Source organism: Euprymna scolopes, chromosome 46, assembly GCF_053919585.1.
Source record: "Euprymna scolopes isolate OS-2025 chromosome 46, ASM5391958v1, whole genome shotgun sequence".
NCBI lineage: Eukaryota > Metazoa > Mollusca > Cephalopoda > Sepiida > Sepiolidae > Euprymna > Euprymna scolopes.
Genome location: NC_136527.1, coordinates 109,569,223 through 109,592,690, shown reverse-complemented (window position 1 = coordinate 109,592,690; position 23,468 = coordinate 109,569,223). Strand labels below are relative to the sequence as shown.

Sequence of the window (23,468 nt, the reverse complement as noted above, 5' to 3'; positions counted from 1 at the left end):
TCCATAGTTGTTGTCATCTCACCATGTTTTTGGCCAAGTAAGCCTCTGATCGGCTTTGGGTAGGATTGAAACTGTTATCTTCAGACAATTCTCACCTGGAACCGTAGAGATTGAATGCCACTATCAACTGCACCACGGGCCCCGAAGGACAATCAAGGTTGAATTTTTTAAATTCATGTTACTTTATTATCTTATCTGCCATAGTCGGGTCCGTACCGAACGGTCTATATTATTTAATTGCAATTCATTGAGATGAGCATTATTTATTAATTTTATTTTTTATTGCGGACTATTATCTCACTACTGATGCAATTCTCTATCTATATAAAAGCCAAGTACGTCCAAGGATGGAATACTGTTGCCATATCTGGGCAGGAGCTGCAAAAAACAGCCTATCCTACCTTGACAGAGTACAAAATAGACTTCGTGGCTTAGTGGGGGATGCCCTTTTCTCTACCCTGCAACCTCTCTCTCCCACAGAAGAGACGTTGCGAGCCTATCCTTGTTTTATCGTTATTTCCATGGCAGGTGCTCGTCTGAACTCCAATCTCTGGTTCCCCCCCTCGCCAATCTTTCATGAAAAACACCTGTCTAGCTGAATCCACTGTGAAAAATTTCCCCCACTCTTTATCTGTGCCTAAATCAAAACGTGGATTCCATGAACAAAGCTTCTTTCTTAGAACTGCATGCCTGTGGAACTCTGTTCCGTCTGCCTGCTTCCCACCGGACTACAACTTGGATGTCTTCAAGTCCAATGTTAACAAATTCCTAATGAACCGCCCCCTTAAGTAAACACTTCATCAAATCTCTACACTAACGTAATGTACTTGCAATAACCCTTATCCCTGAGTGGCTTCCGGGCCTTGATAAGTGGTGATCACTGTGTAAAAAAAAATTTTTTTTTTAAAATCCTATACACTATGCCTATGGTTTCCTCGATTTACTATTTTTTTTTTTTTATTTATTTTTACTTTTTTTTATTCACATTTACCCCTAAGTGTGTCGTCACTTGGACATAAGGGTCTACTATTTGGGACCATGCCTAAGAAAGATTAACAAGATGTTTGTTTATGTTACGATTAAACTTCTGCATATCAGTACAGTCAGGGAAGCAGGTAGCAGGAAGGGAATTCCAAAGTCTAGCTATTCACAAGGGAAGAAACTATCAGAGTAGAAAGCTTATTATTAATTTATTTCTTGCCGACTATTATTCTCATTTTTTCTTAGTTGCAGTTTTGGGCCTAAATTTCATCACTGTGACTTTTGGATTGCTCACCCCTTTTTTAACTATTTGCTTCTTTTTCTTCACACAGTTAATAAAAATTAAAAATTAGGTTACGTTTTTCTTTTCTTTTTTTTTTATATTTCTACATTCGTTAGGAAATAGATCGAACATAAGAAAGAAAAATGTTAAAGCATATTGTGGACACGTTTTACCGGAAGTGAGGGTCAGCTGATCGGATCTGCATGTGAGTCACGTAATCAGGTTAGCTGGAGTCAGTGAGTTTGGGTTTGGACATGGAGAACAACAGATGGCTTAACAGGTCGTCCCCTCCCCTTCACTGGGGAGGGGGGGACGCTGACGTGTGTGAAAATAAGACCTATGCAAGTAAAGACATTCACTTTCCATTCTTCTGCAATCGACATCTGGAAGGTGAATAAAAACTATATAAAAACCATTCATCGTCTTGGAGTGAATGAATATTCGTCCAAAACAGGTTTCTAGAACGAGATGAATCCCAGGTGGACAAGATCAACGACGCATGAAGAAGGTATGTCCAAAATACATGTACCACACACACACACACACACACACGCACACACACAAAAGCATATGAACAATTAGATATTGTAGACACGTTTTACCGGAAGTGAGGGTCAGCTGATCGGATCTGCATGTGAGTAACGTGATCAGGTTAGCTGGAGTCAGTGAGTTTGGGTTTGGACGTGGAGAACAACAGACGGCTTTACAGGTCGTCCCCTCCCCTTCACTGGTGGACAAGATGAACGACGCATGAAGAAGGTATGTCCAAAATACATGTACCACACACACACACAAAAGCATATGAACATATCACAAATAGGCAGCACCATTTGGACGATCACACAACGGGGTCTCTTTTTACGATAACAACACAATACATATAACATTTTGCTATTTATTTTTTTTTTTTGTTTTACATAGCGTTGTTATGATTTCATCGGCTATGCTCGGCATAACCCGGCTGTTAACATCATGCTTCGAGGAAAGCTGAGCAAACACTGAGTTGCATCTAATTCAAAGGGAGCACTAGTACTGAAATGTTTTTCCCATTTCTTGGTTCAATGAACCTGCTACCTCAACTGTTCTACATCTACTAGAGACATTCCAGCCCATATCATCCAGATGTTTTTCTTATGAACACCTCATAAAATTTAGATAAAAACTAAGAGAAATCTGCATTTACAGCTATATTTGAATAGATTGGCTGTTTTAGTTGTCTTTGATTTACGGCATATCAACCCTTTGCGGATTATTTAATGACGAATCCAGTGATTTTGAAAAACAATTTTTAATAGAATATATTTGTTCTTTTCAAGTCGGTTTCTATTTAACCCATAGTTGGGACCCTAACAGGTACTACCCACTCCGGGTCAGAGTGGACCCGAGAGCAATGGCAATTAAAGGGTGGCTCCACACTCCCCAAAGCCCACAAGCTGGGGCCTCACCACTGGATATAGTTTAAGGTCATATCCAGGACCTTCAGTTCACGAAGCCGATATCTTCAGATAGCCTGATCTAGTAGCACCAAATGTTATGTAAAGTTTAAGGTCATATCGAGGACCTATATTTGAATAGAAGAACTCATTTTTTTCAGAGGGTTGATTTCGGTCCAGAAATAAGAAATCGGTGCATCACGACACTTGGAACCTGGACGTTTTAGAAAACTTGCAATTTTGGGGCTAGAAATAATCCTCTTGGGCCTAAATTTTGGATTCCTCATCCTTGAAAACATAAATGGGTCCTTTATTATTACCAATATTTATAAATTACCTTCCTGATAAAATTGTCTCTGAGATGGGTTTATTTGCTGATGACACCAAACTCTATAGCAGGCAGGAGTGGAAAACAAATAAACATATATCTAGGCAAAGGCAGAAACAATAGAAGAAAAAATCCGTAGTGGAATAAGAACAAAAAATGGATGGTCACATTCGATACTGTCAAGACTAAGCTTGTTTCCTTCAATAATTACAAGAAACCTTCTCTACCACCAATAGCAATGACTAAAGATACATTACCTGAAAGTACTTTGCTCAAACTTCTCAGCTTAACGTTCACGGGGAAGAGGAGTTGGAACGGATACATTGAGAGCATTGCCAAGGCTGCTGCATAGAAGGTGGGCTCTCTCTACCGTGCTAGAAAGTTACTTACGCCTGAAAGTATCCTGTATCTCTACAAGGCCACCATTCGCCCATATATGGAGTATTGCTGTCACATTTTGGCTGGTGCATAGAAGGTGGGCTCTCTCTACCATGCTAGAAAGTTACTTACGCCTGAAAGTATCCTGTATCTCTACAAGGCCACCATTCGCCAATGTATGGAGTATTGCTGTCACATTTTGGCTGGTGCATAGAAGGTGGGCTCTCTCTACCATGCTAGAAAGTTACTTACGCCTGAAAGTATCCTGTATCTCTACAAGGCCACCATTCGCCAATGTATGGAGTATTGCTGTCACATTTTGGCTGGTGCATAGAAGGTGGGCTCTCTCTACCATGCTAGAAAGTTACTTACGCCTGAAAGTATCCTGTATCTCTACAAGGCCACCATTCGCCAATGTATGGAGTATTGCTGTCACATTTTGGCTGGTGCATAGAAGGTGGGCTCTCTCTACCATGCTAGAAAGTTACTTACGCCTGAAAGTATCCTATATCTCTACAAGGCCACCATTCGCCAATGTATGGAGTATTGCTGTCACATTTTGGCTGGTGCATAGAAGGTGGGCTCTCTCTACCATGCTAGAAAGTTACTTACGCCTGAAAGTATCCTGTATCTCTACAAGGCCACCATTCGCCAATGTATGGATATTGCTGTCACATTTTGGCTGGTGCATAGAAGGTGGGCTCTCTCTACCATGCTAGAAAGTATCCTGTATCTGCTACTAGTCTTTCACTCTTGGACAAGGTTCAAAAGAGAGTCATCAACCTAATAGGTCTCGAACTGTCATCTGAGTTTTACAATATTGTAATGGTGGATGCTCTGACGAACTACAGGCTCTTGTACCCCCTTGACATAAATACCCCGTCAAACCCGACAAACAGCAAAGTCCCACCCCTACACAGTAGAGATCTCTAGATGTAAGAAAGCCTTCAACTCTAATAGTATCTTTCCTCAGAACTCCTTGACTCTGGAATTCCCTTCCGGGTGCCTGCTTCCCCAACTGTACTGACATGCAGAAGTTCAAGTGTAATGTGAACAGACATTTTGATGCTGAACTTCCTGCATAGTACTCCTGTAGCTTATGTCCCTGATAGTAGCCCCCTACTTCAAAGTGGCAATGTGCCTTGTTTGGAGTAAAAATGTAATAAAAATAGTTGAAAAATACAAAAAAAAAATAAAATAAAACTTAGCAGTTTTTTTTTCTCTGTTTTTTTTTTTTTTTTTTTTGTGGCTCTTACCGTGTTATGCCATTCAGCGCCTCATTTGTGTATATAGGTATTGTTGTCGTTTACAGCTGTTTCAAGGCAGTGCTTATTTTAAACAATGAATCATAAAAACAAAATAATTCCTGAAAATAATCACAATAATTTCAAACCTACCTCAAAGTCCGACATATCGTCGACTGACACTCGGAATCACAAGAATTTTCCAATATGTAAATTATTTTAGCTGTAATATCTGTGGCTTGGATAGCTTTTTGACACGCGGGATCCACGGCAATGTTGGCTAAAGTGCGACAACACCGACGCCAGATACTGCTAGACTCCGTTTCAAAAAGAATTGTGCCTGTCAAAAGAAAATTTCAAAATTATCTGAATGAATAAATAGACAGGCGAGCTCCGTGGGTAATTCATAGATATTGCAATTTATAGATGATATAAAAAGTTTTAAGAAGTTGTGAACCGAGCAAGCGCTTCTCTGAAAGAAGCCTTTTGTGGACATCGAGGAAAAGCGTACATACATACATACATACACTTTTGCTTTTATATATATATAGATGATAAAATTATTGTCCAAGACTTATTGTCTATCTCAATAAAAACATCATTTCCGAAACGATCGTACAACTTATTGATATTGTTTGTTCTTCCTTATGAAACCGATTTTTAATTTTGATTATAAATTATCAATCATTTTACTCAATATATATATATATATATATATATATATACACACACACACACACACACACACACACACACACACACATCTAATACTTAAAAATATAAATGGAATAAAACACAGACGCCAGATACTGCTAGACTCCGTTTCAAAAAGAATTGTGCCTGTCGAAAGAATGAATAAATGGGCAAGTTCTTCTTCTCGTTTATCACACCTATAACATAAGTTTTGGAAATAGCTCCAGACAAGCCATGAAGCCTCTTGATGTAAAAAGCTAAAAGATTTAAAAAAAAAAAAAAACACTTCTAAGTCAAAAATAAACCAATAAATATAATTTTAAGGGTATTAGAACAAGAGTCTATAGAGCAGAGTATATTTTAATGTATTAATAAATTCATTAATACAATTAAATAAAAAGAAAAGAAAACAGTGCTCGTTGTAATGTAGATATATAATAAGCTCGATAGGCATAGATATCCTAGAGCTATTTTAATATTGAGTAAAATGATTCATAATTCATAATTAAGAATCGGTTTCAAAAGGGAATTAGAACAGTCTAAAGAGCAGAGTTTATTTTAATGTATCAGTAAATTCATAAACACAATAAAAAGAAAACAGAGCTCGTTGTAATGTAGATATATAATAAGCTCGATAGGCATAGATATCCTAGAGCTATTTTAATACTGAGTAAAATGATTCATAATTCATAATTAAAATTAAAAATTAAAAATCGGTTTCACAAGGAAGAACAAACAAAATCAATAAATTGTACGATCGTTTCGGAAACTACATTTAACATCTCAATGAATGCATTGACTATAATACTCACGGGCTTCAAAGGCAGACAAATAAAAGATATATCTGCCTTACTTAAAAAATGCTAGTTTTATTTTTGGTGTCTTTAAACCCTCACCCACTCTTTTTGCTGATGAGGAGACTTTGTTTTATAAAATCAAATGATAAAATTGTTAACCAAGACTTATTGTCTATCTCAATAAAAACATTGTTTCCGAAACGATCGTACAACTTATTGATTTTGTTTGTTCTCCCTTGTGAAACTGATTTTTAATTTTAATTATAAAGTATCAATCATTTTACTCAATATATATATACATACACACACATCTAATACTTAAAAATATAAATGGAATAAAAGACTGACGCTAGACTCCGTTTCAAAATTATCTGAATGAATAAATGGGCAAGTTCTTTTTCTCGTTTATCACACCTATAACATAAGTTTTGGAAATCCCTCAAGACAAGCCATGAAGCCACTTTATATAAAAAGCTAAAAAATTAAAAAAAAAAAAAACACTTCAAGATTAAAAATCAACCAATAAATGTCACTATATGTCAATATATGTATATATGTCAATATATGTATATATATTTGTCAATATATGTATATATATTTGTCAATATATGTATATATATTTGTTTACTGTTTTGTGGGAAAGAATTCCAACAAAGTTACAAAGAAAAATGTTTTCAAGATACGAGCTTAATATTTATTTATTTAAAATTGTACAGAAGTCAGAAAATAAATTTACCATTAACTAGTCCCTCTTATGTTAGGTTTGAAACCGACGGTACCAATGTTTTTCTGACCTTCTGTACAATTTTAAATAAATAAATAAATATATATATATATATACATCTAATAAATAAAAATATAAATGGAATAAAATGGATAAAACTATAAGAATAAAAGACTGTTGCATACTGTAGTATTAATCTGTCCTTGCTGTCGCTTTATCCCCTTTTAATTTTTAAAAATCTATTATAACTTGAAATACGCTTTCCAATTTATTAGATAGATACATCTTCATAATAAGCTCACAGCCCCTAATTTAGAAGCAATTTTAATTATGGCTACCCATTGCATTCAATAATTAGCTTTAATCCTGTGACTCCTGCTGATAATTTTGTTATGGAGAGGTGTCCGGGCAATCAAAAGAACACAATAAGTCAATCCCAGGAATAAGGTGACCTATAATAGAGTAATGGAGAGGTGTCCGGACAATTCCAGGAATAAAATGACCTATAATAGTGTTACAGAGGTGTGTCCAGGCAATCAAAAGAACACAATGAGTAATCCCGGGATTTAAAGCGACTTTTTTTTTTACACAGTGATCACCACTTATCAAGGCCCGGAAGCCACTCAAGGATAAGGGTTATTGCAAGTACATTACGTTAGTGTGGAGATTTGATGAAGTGTTTACTTAAGGGGGCGGTTCATTAGGAATTTGTTAACATTGGACTTGAAGACATCCAAGTTGTAGTCTGGTGGGAAGCAGGCAGACGGAACAGAGTTCCACAGGCATGCAGTTCTAAGAAAGAAGCTTTGTTCATGGAATCCACGTTTTGATTTAGGCACAGATAAAGAGTGGGGGAAATTTTTCACAGTGGATTCAGCTAGACGGGTGTTTTTCATGAAAGATTGGCGAGGGAGGGACCAGAGATTGGAGTTCATGATGCCTGGGAATGCATAAATATTACGTCAATCGGCCAGGAAAGCTAACCGATAGTAAAATGGATTAGACCAAAACCAGCAAAAATAAGGTAAACAGTTCAATCAACAGGAACTATGACTTGCAAAACAATAAACAAGCTGTCGAGAAAAAGGTCAACAGGTCAAAGTAATATAAATAAAAGAGCAGAGAGAAAAAGACAAGCAAAAATACTGGTCGACACAGAGTTCTGCGACCCACCTTCTCCACCAACCTCCACCGTGCTCCGATGTTAATTGTCACTTTTTATTTTCAAGTGTAAAAGTGTAAATAAACAAACCTGCATTGAAAAGTGTCTTGTTTTTAACACGAAATAACTTTTCATTTATAAGAACTTGACGATCACAGCCCATTCATATATGTAACAATTTCATCATAACGTCATTCATCTTCCGGGCCTTGATAAGTGGTGACCACCGTGTAAAAAAAAAAAAAAAATCTGCCCTAAAATTTGTATTACCATAACTGTCCGGGTCATTGTGACATTGTCTTTTCTGTTCTAAAAATGGTTCAGTCACCAGTGATCTTTATTTTCTTTAGTTCTGGCCTTAAATTAGCCTCGACAGCATTTCGCCATTCTCCCACCAATTTCTCTTTCTTTTTATAATAACATTTCGGATTTTAAGTTTTTTACATTTGGATCCTCCACTTTTACCAACTTATCAAGGCCTGGAGGCCACTCGAGGATAAGGGTTAATGGGTATACATTATACTTAGGGGGGACGGTTCATCAAGAACTTGTTTACGTTGGACTTGAAGACAATCAGATTGTCGTCAGCTGGAAAGCAGGCAAACGGAAGAGAGTTCCACAGGCGTGCAGATCTAAGAAAGAAGCTTTGTTCATGGAATCTACGTTTATGTTTAGGCACAGATAAAAAATGTGGGAAATTATTGATAGTGGTTTCAGCTAGACGAGTGTTTTTCGTGAAAGTTTGGTGGGGGAGGGACCATAGATTGAAGCTCAGCTGAGCACTTGCCATGAAAATAACGATAAAGCAGAGACAGGCTCGTAACGTCTCTTCTGTGGGAAAGAGGTTGCAGGGAAGCTAAGCTACAAAATCTATTTTGAACTCTGTCAAGGCAGGATAATCTGATTCTAGCAGCTCCTCCCCAGATGTTGCAACAGTACTCCATCGTTGGCCGTACCTGGCTTTTATATAGGTAGAGAATTGCATCAGGAGTGAGATCAGTAGAAAGATTCCACCATTTTTCCAGCGACCTTGGCAATGGATTTGATATACATGTTCCATTTCAGATCGGGATTACAGGTGAAGCCCAGAAGCTTGTCAAAACATGGAGCCTCCCCAAGAGCTGTTCATTTTAATCGATGCCAGATGGGCATCAGAGCGTTCATGATGTAAAGAAAGAAGCTTGGTTTTAGATGCATTAAAAGTAACCAGCCACCTCTTTCTCCATTGTACCTCCTTAATTCATACTTGTGGCCTCATTAAATATTTTACAAGCAAAATCTGATTCTGATGAGAAGGAAAGTATTTCTTTCAAAACTCTGCGGATTAAGGACAATCCATTTCATTTGTATTTCCTTTCTGAAAAATAAATATGTTCTTAATTGTGCTAAAGTTTTATTAATTCTTGTACTTACATATATGTGTGTGTGTGTGTGTGTATTTTAAGTGCACTTTAGCCTTGGTGTTGCTTCAATAAAAACACTAGGCCCCTATCACATCACTGGGTTGGACAAAAAAAGTTGTTCAACAGTCATCTCCTGTCTGCAATAATTATTTAGATTCTTACATTAAGTGGCTTCATGCCTTGTTTTGGAGTAAAGAAAAGAAAAAACAAAAGTCAATCCTTAAAAGCTGTTCCTCACACGGCAGCATGTAAAACAGATGTTAAACTGATGACCATACTGATGACAATAATGATGAAGATGGTGATGATGACGATGGACGGTGATACTGATGAAGATGATGCTGCTGCTGCTGATGATGATGATGGTAACAAGGATAGTGAGGATGAAGATGACGACGATGATGATGCTGCTGCTGATGATGGAAAATACTTGTCTCTGCTTTAGTGTTATTTTCATAGCAATTGCTCCTCTGGACTGCAATCTATAGTCCCGGGAAAAAAACACTCATCTACTTGAAACCACTATCAATAATCTCCCCCAATCTTTATCTGTGCCTAAACCTAAACGTAAATTTCATGAACAAAGCTTTTTTCTTAGAACTGCACACCTGTGGAACTCTCTTTCGATTGCCTGCTTTCCAGCTGACTACAATATGGTTGTCTCAAGTCCAATGTGAACAAATTCTTGATTAGCCGTCCACTTAAGTAATCCAATTTACTAAATTTCCATGACTAACGATTGTTGCAATATTTTTGATCCATAATGGGGAGATTCTATTTATAAACGATGCTGACGAATCAAATTAATTCACGTTCTGCTACCAACCAATCAGAAACCAGAATTGCTCCATAAAAATTAAACCTTTTTTTTTAGCAACTTCGCATGTTTTCTTCGTGTCAACACGGGAAGAATCTTTTGCCCTGTGGCTACAAAATTATAAAGTCAGGAACCTGAACAAACGAATTGTCTACCGAGAACCAGTCATCTCCAAGACTTGTGTAGAACAACTAACCATCGGAAACTTGTATAGAACAACTAACCATCGGAAACTTGTATAGAACAACTAACCATCGGAAACTTGTATAGAACAACTAACCATCGGAAACTTGTATAGAACAACTAACCATCGGAAACTTGTATAGAACAACTAACCATCGGAAACTTGTATAGAACAACTAACCATCGGAAACTTGTATAGAACAACTAACCATCGGAAACTTGTATAGAACAACTAACCATCGGAAACTTGTATAGAACAACTAACCATCGGAAACTTGTATAGAACAACTAACCATCGGAAACTTGTATAGAACAACTAACCATCGGAAACTTGTATAGAACAACTAACCATCGGAAACTTGTATAGAACAACTAACCATCGGAAACTTGTATAGAACAACTAACCATCGGAAACTTGTATAGAACAACTAACCATCGGAAACTTGTATAGAACAACTAACCATCGGAAACTTGTATAGAACAACTAACCATCGGAAACTTGTATAGAACAACTAACCATCGGAAACTTGTATAGAACAACTAACCATCGGAAACTTGTATAGAACAACTAACCATCGGAAACTTGTATAGAACAACTAACCATCGGAAACTTGTATAGAACAACTAACCATCGGAAACTTGTATAGAACAACTAACCATCGGAAACTTGTATAGAACAACTAACCATCGGAAACTTGTATAGAACAACTAACCATCGGAAACTTGTATAGAACAACTAACCATCGGAAACTTGTATAGAACAACTAACCATCGGAAACTTGTATAGAACAACTAACCATCGGAAACTTGTATAGAACAACTAACCATCGGAAACTTGTATAGAACAACTAACCATCGGAAACTTGTATAGAACAACTAACCATCGGAAACTTGTATAGAACAACTAACCATCGGAAACTTGTGTAGAACAACTAACCATCGGAAACTGTTCCGAAAGTAAACATGGCTTCAAACTAAAGAACGATTACTACGATATTGTCCCACTGACTATTGTACATTCATTGACCGTTATCCACGAGTGGCCTCTGGGCCTTGATAAGTGGTGGCTCCTTTGCAAAAGAAAAAAAAACTTTCACACTTTGAGGAAATAATTGACTATAGAATATTGACTACACAATGAAAGAGGAGGTCATGACTGAGAATATGGTATCACAATAAATGGACTTATACTACACTTCAATGGAGGAAATAATGCCTGGGAGAATGGTTTCATGATAACTGAACAGATACTACACTACCCTCACCACTTGAATTGTGCATTAAAAAGATAATAAAATAATATAATTGATAGTATTGGGTTGGCAAAAGAGTTCTTGTGGAACGTTTAATTTTGATTTTAAATGATGTATTTTCAAATAAGTTTTCGTTATATCTTTACTTTATATATTATTTAAAGAGCGTTTTCGTTATAGATAAATAGATAGATAGAGAGATAGATAGATAGATAGATAGATATAGACAGTAACGGATGGATAGATAGATAGATATTAGGTTGAGAAGAAAGTTCTTGTGGAACTTCTATTTTGATTTAAAATGATGTATTTTTAAATAAGTTTTCGTTATAATACCTTTACTTTATCTATTATTTAAAGAGTGTTTTCGTTCTCTGTCTGTCTCTCTCTCTCTCTATATATATATATATATATATATATATATATATAGATAGATAGATAGATAGATAGATAGAGAGAGAGAGTAGGAAGTATATGACAATTTATAGTTATAAAATATATATGGCAATTAAGCTACACAGAATATTCTGCATGTCATTCACGCTAGGATTCATCAGCCTGATGAATCCTAGCGTGGATGAAACGCGGAATATTCTGTGTAGCTTAATTGCCATATATATTTTATAACTTACTACCTAGCTCTACCTGCGTATTGAGCATTGTTGACGCATAAATTTATACTTTTGTATATTAATTTATGTGAGCAAATGAAGTATATATATATATATATATATATATATATATATATATATATATATAGAGAGAGAGAGAGAGAGAGGGAGAAAGAAGGAGAGACGGATAGATAAATATAGACAGTAACGGATAGGCAGATGGATATTAGGTTGAGAAGAAAGTTCTTGCAGAATTTTTAATTTTGATTTCAAATGATGTATTTTTAAATAAGTTTTCATTATAATACCTTTACTTTATATATTATTTTAGAGAGCGTTTTTGAAAAATACAATTACGAATCACTTAGGACCTCTATCCAATCATAGCTGACGGTACAAGAGCATGCTACTCCCGTGAAATAAATAAAGAGTTCCGCTCGAAATTCCGTCCAAATTCCCGAATTCGACAAGATACACCTGAAGAAGGTCGGAGGTTACATCGACCGAAACGCTGTGAAAATGACACTCAAGATGAGATCAGTAGCCCGATGAATCCAAACAGTACGAATGCATTATTTTTATCTTTTTATAATTTCGTTAATTTTTATTGTATACTTTTCGATAATGTCCTTTTCTTATATTTTATTTCAATAAATCGCTTCACAATAGAAATACTGAAGAACAATAAAAGTAATTTGCCTTGTCACCGCTTCCGGTAGCAACTACGCCAGAAGTTAGGAAGTACGTTAGCTGACTATAACCACAGCTGATAATGGGGTTAAAATTAAAAAAAAAAAAAACTGTACTCACGAAGTACTGCGATTCCATTATATTTAATCACCTGAAAAGAGAAGAAAATTATTATCATATTAGGTTAGGGTTAGGTAGGGTTGATTTGTTTGAGGAAATTATACAAGCGGGATGGGGGCAAAATACATCAACCAGCTAGATGTCAAGACATGGAAGCTACTAACGCTTCATCATAAAATAATTTATAGAAATCAGTGTCTACCAAGACTGTATTTGACCTGGGGAGAAGGAGGACAAGGGCTCTCAGAGATCAACCACCAACATAGGGCAACAATAGTGAGCACAGGCCAGTGTCTGAGAAGCTTCCAGAACCACACCCTCTCAGTAGTGTACGAACGTCAAGAGACAAGAGGCAGCAGAACAACATCAGTTACACCAAACAAGCCTGCAACAGCAATAGCAAGAAAGAGCCGGCAGAAATATACCGAGACCTTCCAAAGGATGAACCTTAAAGAGTGGGACCAACATCAATGTGCAAAGTATTGGGGGGGGGGCTCTCTCAGGAATACATAGACAAAAAAGCTTCCTTGGACTGGCTCAAGAGGGGAGCCCTCCATCACGATCAGGAAAGGGTCATAATGGCTGCTCAAGACTAGGGATTGATGACCAATTCATTCAAGAAGATGGCAGGGATCAGTAATGACAACAAATGCAGATTCTTCCACACAGAATTGGAAAATGTGAGTCATCTAGTATCAAGTTGCAAGGTTCTTTTAGGGGACGGCTACTACACAGCGAGATATGATGGAGTATGTAAGTACATCCACTGGACCATCTGTAAAAAAATTAAACATCCAATGTAGCAGCAAATCCTGGGAACATCAACCTGAAAGAACAGTTGAAAATGACTTATATACCATACATTACGACCATGTAATGCCTACAGCTACCTACCTTGAAAATGCTGTTGTGAAACCTGACATAGTTATATGGAATAAGTCAGAGAGAGAGGCAACCTTGGTTGAAGTGAGTGTCCCTAATGATGGAGGTCTGAACAGATCGGAAAGGGAGAAACAGACCAAATATCAAGGTCTCATGTATGATATGAAAAGAAACTGGAATCTAAGGGAGATATCAATCATACCAAGGTCTCATGTATTATATGAAAAGAAATTGGAATCGTAGGGAGATATCGATCATACCAGTTATCATAGGTGCCACATGGGTTTATGAAGAAGAACCTGAAGTCCTACCTAACTAATATTCCTGGTGAACCAAGTGCAAAAGTGATTCAGACAATTGCACTTAAGGGAACAACAAGGATACTAAAAAGAGCTCTCGGTTGGTTTCAATAAAAAGCAGGGCAATGTTGGCAGCTGGTTTAAGGTCTCTCTGTACAGAACTTGAATGCCTACTAGACACTGTCCTCGAGTAGCTAAAATATCTGTACAGGGGTTTGTCAGAACAACCTGGCATGAGGATACTTTTTCCATAGAAGTAAACCCTGACCAAATATTCAAAATCACATAGTATTCGCTGCCCACATAAGATCTCCTCACTATGGCTAACCCACATTAGGTTTTACGAGGAATGGTGCACCTTCTCCAAGTGATGTTACCTCAGGTAATAGCACGAAGCTGGATACTCCACCAGACTAGATAAATTCTTGTCCTGGAATCCAGTAAGACCAAGAAACCAAAATGAAAGATATACTACAACGTATGAAAATGGTTAATTGGGGAGAGGAAAATTATGTTCTCAACTTCTTTATTAACTCAGTGTTTGAGAGATAAAGAACTTAAATGGAACATTCGAATATATATGTATCTCATATACATTTCAAGTGTTAGCCCCAGGTTGTGGGCCCTCTTGTTTTCTGAGAACTTGGACTGAAGTAAAATAAAACAAAAAAAAGGAAAAGCCTCATTCATATGACGTTTGTGGTTCAACATTTTCAAAGAACTCAAGCAAATAGGCAATGCCGGTTTTGCCACTCAGCGATTGAGAGCCCAAGCAACCTAATGTCTGCATGCGCAATCTTATTGGCAGATGCATTTTACACTGCCTGTCACAACAAAGTACGTAAATACATTCATTGGATTGGTTGGTTGTTTTTGTTTTACGGCATATCAACCATTTTCAGGTTATTTAATGCCGAATCCAGTGATTTTTGAAGAAAAATGTTTTAATAGAATATATTTGTTTTTTTTTTCAAGTCGGTTTCTATTTAACCCATAGTTGGGACCCTAACAAGTACTACCACTCCAGGTCAGAGAGGACCTGGGAGCAATGGCAATTAAAGGGTGGTTCCACCCTCCCCAAAGCCCACAAGCTGGGGCTTCACCATCGGATATAATTTAAGGTCATTGTTCTGTCTTCAGACCGGGCCCTTTTTTAACAAGGGACACACGCTTTAAGAGCACCGGTGCCTCGGGCCTCGTTCTCATTCATCTCTGTGCGAGTTTTTTCATATATAGTTTTCTTTCTTATTTCTTCCCTTCTTGATCTTTCTTTAATGGAAAACTTACCCGTTTAGGCATTCCAAATGAAAAAAGAAAAGAAAAAAAATGTCATGTCGCTATCCACGGGATCTCGTTTTAGTCTCGTTCTGCGATTCTGTCCCTCCTCCCTCCTTTTCACTGCGGAATTCAAAACTACACGGACTGACTTTACTCGACTCCATGAACTGGGCTTTCCCCGTTTAAGCCATGAGGTACGTTTAGTACATTCTATTATTCCTTTACCTGGCTATTTCTTCTACGAAGAACTTGAAACCCTGTTTCTGTTTATTTAATCTAGTGTGTGACTTCCATACTTAATTTGTAGAAATTCTAATTATTTCCTTCTTCGCTCGCACAGAACTTATATCTTTTCTCAGACTTCTATTATTTTTATTTCATGGGCGTTGGGTAGTTTATGCACCGCACTAGAATAACAACCTTTGTAAAAAGGAGACATAACCGTTCCATACTTTCACCTAACGATTTAATAATAAGAAAAAGAAAAGACACTTTTCTAACTGTTACGGACTTTCACCTAACAATTTAATGGAGAAAAGACATTTTCTAACCACTCCATACTTTCACCTAACGATTTAATAATAATAAAAAGAAAAGACACTTTTCTAACTGTTACGGACTTTCACCTAACAATTTAATGAAGAAAAGACACTTTTCCAACTGTTACGGACTTTCACCTAACAGTTGATTGAAAAGGATAAGATATCCAAGAATCTGTTAATTTGGAAGCCTGTCCAAAACATAATTATTTTCATGTATTATTTCCTTTTGTTTAATTATGTTTTCTCCTTTTAACTATTTGTTTTGTTTTTGTTTCAGATTTTTTACCTAATTAATAAAACGTTTTCAACGTACCAGTTGTTTTCGTTATGTTGATTTGAGTTTATCTGTCTGATCAACGCACGCTTTCTAAAGTTGACTGCTATACGGTATTGTAGGTACCTGAAAGCAAGATTCTGAGGAATAACTGCCGCGAGTTCCAGAACAGTCATATCCAGGACCACTTCCATTGGACGATCAGTGGAGAGATGCAACTTGGCAGATTGTCCAACATCTGGGAACATGAACCACCACCAATAACATCAAATGGAAACGTGATCATGTTCTATGACAAAGACATACAGGCAGGCAGATACATAAAAGACAAGGCCATCAAGCCAGATATTGTTATATGGAACAAGCCCGAAAGAACTGCACTCATTCATACAAAGGAAAATAAAACTGTTCTAAACAGTTTCAAGATGCAGGATTTTTTCAACTTGAATTTGTTTAGATGGTTTCCCATCAGAGGAAGAAGGTGATCTATAGCCTTGGGTGGAAGCCTAAAGCTGAAGTGCACTCTTCTCCTAATCCAAAAGGATAAAAAAAGATAGAAACAAGAAAACAAGGATGTATGGTACTATCGCTTCCCCGGGAGGGTTACTTGGTTGATGAACGTCTTGGGTACGCAACCAGCTCCCTGGGGAATAAACGATATCTAACAATAGGCACATGCTGGAAACATCAACAAAAATGGGTCGATATGTCGTCGGCTATAACTGTCTGGCATGGGCCGCTTCTTGTGTGTTCATTGCGTCGTTACAGGCAGCTTTCCGTCATCGCATTAATGGCATGCTGAAATCGAACGCTTGTACAAAAATAGCGAACAAATGCATTTATATATATATATATATATATATATATATATATATAATTTATTTAACAATGAGGAGCATATTTTTATAAAGACCAGTTGAAACCAGACGCATGCTATGTTGCATCCGCCGACCCTAGAATCCAAGCTCAACTGTTTTAAATACAATCAATCATATTTCAATTCTCTCTTTCAATGAAGAGAGAGAAAGGGGAGTGAAAGAGAGAAATTGAGAGAGAGATGCCTTTTAAGCAATGTTTTTTTTTTTTTCCAACTTCAGATATCCGCGTGTAAGTCTGATCTTTCTTGAATGATTCTGACATCGCTCAAGTTTCATAACATGCCATGCCATTAAAACCCAAGAGACATGTTCTAACCTTCCAAAACCCACAAAACACCGGCATGAAACGTTTTTAACTTCATCACAAAGTCAGGCTCAATGTAGAAACCCCCCACTCCCTCAAAAGGGGTTACGTCATTGTGCCACAGATGGAAACAGAGATAGAAACAAGAAAACAAGGCTGGAAACAAAATAAGCGAGCAGGGAACTGAACCAGGAGTACATAGACAAGGCTGCTTCACTCCAATGGCTCAAGAGTGGGAGACTTCCATTTGATGAGAAAAGACTCATTGTAGCCCGACAAGATCAGAGCTTACTCACAAATGGATTTAAAAAAATGGCTGGCCCACAAACAAATGGCCAGTGTAGGTTTTGCCAATCAGCGATTGAAAGCCCAAGCCATCTAATGTCTGCATGTCCAATCTTATTAGCAGATGGTCTTTACACTGCCCGTCACAACAAAGTATGTAAGTACCTCCACTGGAAGACTGTGTAAAGATGCAGCTTGACAGACTGACGAACATCTGAGAACATGAATCACCACCGATAACATCAAACGGAAAAGTGACCGTGTTCTATGACAAAGACATACAGGCTGGCAGATACATAAAAGACAAAGCTATCAAACCAGATATTGTTATATGGAAAAAGCCTGAAAGAACTGCGCTCATTATCGATGTCACAGTCCCAAATGATCTTGGCCTTAATAGAGCTGAACGGGAAAAGATAAAAAAATATCAGGACCTAAAAAGTGATCTAAAAACGACATGGTCTCTGAAAGAAATAAACATTATACCGGTTGTGATATGAGGAACTGGTTTAATAAAAAAAGAATCTTCATAAATACTTCGAAGCAATTCCTGGAAGTCCAAGCTGTAACGAGATACAAATAGTAGCCATAAAGGGAACAGCATCTATTCGTAAAAGACCTCTCGGATATAAATTTAATTCATAACAGAATCAAGTGTTAGCTCCAGAAGGGGGGGGGGGAGCCCCTTGATCTCTTAAAACTTAATGAAGTTAAATAAATTTTTAAAAAAGGGGAAAACCTTATTCTTGTGAAGTTTGCGAATATTCTTGTTCTGTAAAATCATCGTTAGTGAAACATATGAGAATTCACTCTTTTTTTTTTTCTTTACAAGGTGGTCACCACTTATCAAGGCCCGGAAGCCACTCAGGGATAAGGGTTATTGCAAGTACAGTACATTAGTGTGGAGATTTAATGAAATGTCTACTTAAGGGGTTAGTTCATCAGGAATTTGTTTACTTTGGACCTGAAGACATCCAGGTTGTAGTCAGGTGGGAAGCAGGCAAACGGAACAGAGTTCCACAGGTGTGCAGTTCTAAGAAAGAAGCTTTGTTCATGGAATCTACGTTTTGATTTAGGTATAGATAAAGAGTGGGGAAAATTTTTGACAGTGGATTCAGCTAGATGGGCGTTTTTTGTAAAAGATTGGCGAGGGGGGAACCAGAGATTGGAGTTCAGACGAGCACCTGCCATGGAAATAACGATAAAACAAAGATAGGCTTGCAACGTCTCTTCTGTGGGAGAGAGGTTGCAGGGAAGAGAAAAAGGCATCCCCTACTAAGCCACGAAGTCTATTTTGTACTCTGTTAAGGCAGGATAGGCTGTTTTTAGCAGCTCCTGCCCAGATATGGCAGCAGTATTCTATCCTTGGACGTACTTGGCTTTTATATAGATAGAGAATTGCATCAGTAGTGAGATATCTTCTGGAGCGGTAGAAGGATCCCACCATCTTTCCAGCGACCTTGGCAACAGACTTGATGTACGTGTTCCATTTCAGATCAGGAGTAAAGGACAAACCCAGAAGCTTGTCAAAACATGGGGCTTCTCCTAAACAAGAGCGATCCATTTCAATTGATCCCAGATGGGGATCAGAGCGTTGATGATGTAAAGATAGGAGTTTGGTCTTAGATGCATTAAAGGTAACCAGCCATGCCTTCCCCCACTGAACAACGCGCTCAAGATCAGAGGAGAGAGAATCAGACAGAACTTTGTCATTTACAGCCTTTGATGTGTTGCCGTAGATGGTCGTGTCATCAGCATAGATGTCAACGAATGATTTAAGCATGTGTTTAGGGAGATCATTGATGTAGATCAGAAAGAGAGTTGGGCCTAGGATGGACCCTTGAGGAACTCCAGCATTAATATTGCAGGCCTCTGATTTTTGTCCATCGACCACTACTCTTATGAGCCTATCAGAGAGAAATGATTTAATGATAGAGAGAATATTTCCAGTTATACCGTAGCTGGAAATCTTGTGAAGTAGGCCCTTATGCCATACCTTGTCGAAGGCCTTTGATATGTCAAGAGCAATTGCCCTAGAAAGGAAGCCTTTGTCAAAAGATTCGCTAATCCTATGAGATATAACCGTTAGCACATCTGCTGTAGATCTAGCAGAGCGGGAACCATATTGCGTGTCACTAAGAAGGTTATTTCTGCTGAGGTGGTTGACTATTTCTCTATTTAATATGGATTCCAGCAGCTTACTCAGATAGATAGATAGATAGATAGATAAAGAGAGAGAGAGCAAAAAGAGACTAATAATAATTAAAATTAATTCTAAAACGAAATTACACAAAATATCAATGAAAATGAAAAAATCAATGGGATATAACCGTATGCAGAACGGAATAACCGTATTCTTCTGAAGTTTGTGGAAATTCTTGTACATACTCTTGTGAAATGTGCGAATATTCTTGTTCTCAAAAATCATCGGAAGTTAGGGAATCATGCTGGGGAAACAATTGATTAGATCTTTTAGAGATCAAACACCAATATAGACCAACTACAGTGAGCACCAGCCAGTATCTTTGAAACTTCTTAATGGAACATATGAATATCTATGTATCTCATAAAGAACTTTGGCTGAAGTAAAATAAAAAAAAAACAGAAAAGTCACATTCAGATCAACCACTGGCCAGTATCTGGGAAGCTTCCAGAAACACACCATTTCAATGGTATATGAACACTAATGGAAAAAATCATGCAGAATTACATCAGTCACCCAGCAATCCCTGGAAGACCAAGCTGTAATGAAATACAGATAGCAGCCATAAAGGGAACAGCATCTATTCTTAAAAGAGCCCTCGGATATAAATTTAAATCATAACAGAATCAAGTGTTGGCCCCAGGAGGGAGCCCCTTGATCTCTTAAAATTTACTGAAATAAAATAAACCCCCCAAAAGTTTAAGAACATTCAACTGTATTCCAGCCACAATAAGAAATATAGGGAGAGTGTGTCCAGCCACCGACACCAGGCTACCCTAGTCCCAACCTCAATGGTCAAGTGGACTGGTCCTCTGTATGAAGTGGACAGCCTGAGCTCAGCTGTGTCAATAACTAACGGAATAACACAAACGGTACTTGTACAGTTTAATCAAGACATTAAAAAATGATAACATCGAAAAAAAGGTTATATTGTACGTATCCGTTTTGGACTGAAGATCTCCGAAAAAAAAACAAAAAAAAATTCACTTAACTTGATCGAGTAGTTTTTTTGGGGGTTTGTATTACTGTACACATAGATTCGAAACAATTGTCAAAAAATAAATATATAACAAATAAATGTTATCAAAGGCAAGATAAGTTACTTTTCTACAAAACTGGATATGTTTTTTGTGTTTTTATTCAATGTAACATGTTTATTCAGCTCGGCTGAAGTAAAATAAAAAAAAACCAGAAAAGTCACATTCAGATCAACCACTGGCCAGTATCTGGGAAGCTTCCAGAAACACACCATTTCAATGGTATATGAACACCAATGGATAAAGTCATACAGAATTACATCAGTCACCCAGCAATCCCTGGAAGACCAAGCTGTAACGAAATACAAATAGCAGTCATAAAGAGAACAACGTCTATTCTTAAAAGACCCCTCGGATATAAATTTAAATCGTGACAGAATCAAGGGAGCTAACTCCTCCTGGAGTTAGCTCCCTTGATCTCTTAAAGCTTAATGAAGTGAAATAAATAAGAAATAAAAAATAAACGTAGAGTTTTTTGTGTTTTTTCTTTACTAGTCTGGGTGCCTGGCATTGCCCGGGTGTTTGGAGGTGTGTGCAGAGCACAAAAAAAAAAAAAAAAAAAAAAAAGGTGTTAGTAGGCAGGCAGGCTCGAACCGGTGACGCGAAGGCAGAAAAGAAAGTGGGGGGGGGGGGGCCTTTTCTCTTCCCTGCAACCTCTCTCCCACGGAAGAGACGTTGTGAGCCTGTCTTTGTTTTATCATTATTTCCATGGCAAGTGCTTGTCCGAGCTCCAATCCCTGGTCCCCTCTCGCCAATCTTTCACGAAAAACATCCATCTAGCTGAAACCACTGTCAATAATTTACTCCACTCTTTATCTATGCTTAAATCAAAACGTAGATTCCATGAACAAAGTTTCTTTCTTAGAAGTGCATGCCTGTGGAACTCTCTTTCGTTTGCCTGTGGAACTCTCTTTCGTTTGCCTGTTTCCCACCTGACTGCAACTTGGATGTCTTTTCTTCAAGTCCAACATAAACAAATTCCTGATAAACCGCCCCCTTAAGTAAGACACTTTATCAGATCTCCATTACTAGCGATTACTACGATATTATCCCATTGATTACTGTACACGCAATAACCCTTATCCCCAAGTGGCTTCCGGGCCTTGATAAGTGGTGAAAAAAAAAAAGAAGAAAACCTGACATCTTACCGTTATGCCATGACACAACAGGAAGTGAAAAACATTCAAATGTCAATCAAAAAGTTGACTTGCAGAAATGAACAGTTAAGTGAATGAGTTCACGGGGGCGCAGTTTGAAGAAATACGGTATAATAAAATTATGGGGTGTTCGTTCGCACCTGACCTCCATAGAATGGAAATCTGTCACAAAGTTTAAAAAGGTTTTTTTAATATAGATCCACAGATTATTGTGATAAGTGTTTCAGTGTGAACAGGTATGGTATAATAAATTATGGGGTCTATCTATTTTATTTTTACTTTCATCATATTTTGCTTTGGTTTTGATACCCCCAAATTCGAAGCTATCTCTTTACAACCCTTCCTTTTCATAACCTATCATACTTTTATAAATCAGAGTCCATTTTCTGTAGGCTGTTTTTGAATCCAGTCAACGACGGGTACTTTTGCTAGTATATATATATATATATATATATATATATATATATATATATATATATATATATATATATATATATATATACATATACTATATATACACTCCGATAGATTTAAAATCAATAGAAAAAGATTTCGATACTTTTAATAAATCCGTAAAGAAACTTATCGGAAATGATAAAAAATGGATAAATAACATAGAATACCACCCCACTATTCCTATATTATACGGCCTCCCAAAAATACATAAAGAGAACGTCCCTATGAGACCTATAATATCAAACATTGGAAGCGTCACCCATAAATTAGCACGAGCTATTGCCCAAATTTTAACTCCACTAATGGGCACCATCAGCACTTCACATATCAAAAACTCTGGTGACCTAAATAGAATAAAAAATATGGACATGCAAAATAAAACCATGCATAGTTTAGACATAATTTCCCTCTACACCAATATTCCAATCAAAAAATGCCTTAATCTACTCCACAAGCACTTAATCAAAATTAAAGCCGACCTACCTTTTTCCTCAGATACACTAATACAAATTATAAAACTCATCACTGATAGAACGTACTTTCAATTTAATAATTCTTACTATAGACAGAAATTTGGACTCCCTATGGGTAACCCCCTTAGTGGTGTACTAGCCTGCTTATTCTTAGAATTCTTAGAAACCAACTCTTTTAAACACAGACTTCCTAAAAACTCCACATATTTTAGATATATAGATGACATTCTTATTTTTCTCCCTAAAAACACACAAATAGAACAAATTAGAAATAAATTAAATTCAGTTGAACCATCTATA

At 37.2% G+C, this 23,468-nt stretch overlaps 1 protein-coding gene and 2 long non-coding RNA genes across 4 annotated transcripts in view; 2 read left to right on the top strand and 1 right to left on the bottom strand.

The window, feature by feature from the left end:
* LOC145270611 (uncharacterized) overlaps nucleotides 1-23,468 on the top strand; it is a 96,823-nt gene that overhangs the window by 742 nt on the left and 72,613 nt on the right. The window lies entirely within an intron of this gene.
* Nucleotides 1-23,468, bottom strand: part of LOC145270607 (uncharacterized) — a 90,126-nt gene that overhangs the window by 49,967 nt on the left and 16,691 nt on the right. For both annotated transcript variants that reach the window (XM_080126234.1, XM_080126235.1), the window contains 2 exons: nucleotides 13,101-13,131; nucleotides 4,801-4,987 (listed from right to left, as the gene is read on the bottom strand). In XM_080126234.1, coding sequence (XP_079982360.1) covers nucleotides 4,801-4,987; nucleotides 13,101-13,131 — 218 coding nt within the window. The remainder of the gene's footprint in view (nucleotides 1-4,800; nucleotides 4,988-13,100; nucleotides 13,132-23,468) is intronic.
* On the top strand, nucleotides 15,413-16,413 carry LOC145270719 (uncharacterized). Its single transcript, XR_013865535.1, has 2 exons — nucleotides 15,413-15,753; nucleotides 16,379-16,413. It is a non-coding gene; the product is annotated as an uncharacterized LOC145270719 (long non-coding RNA).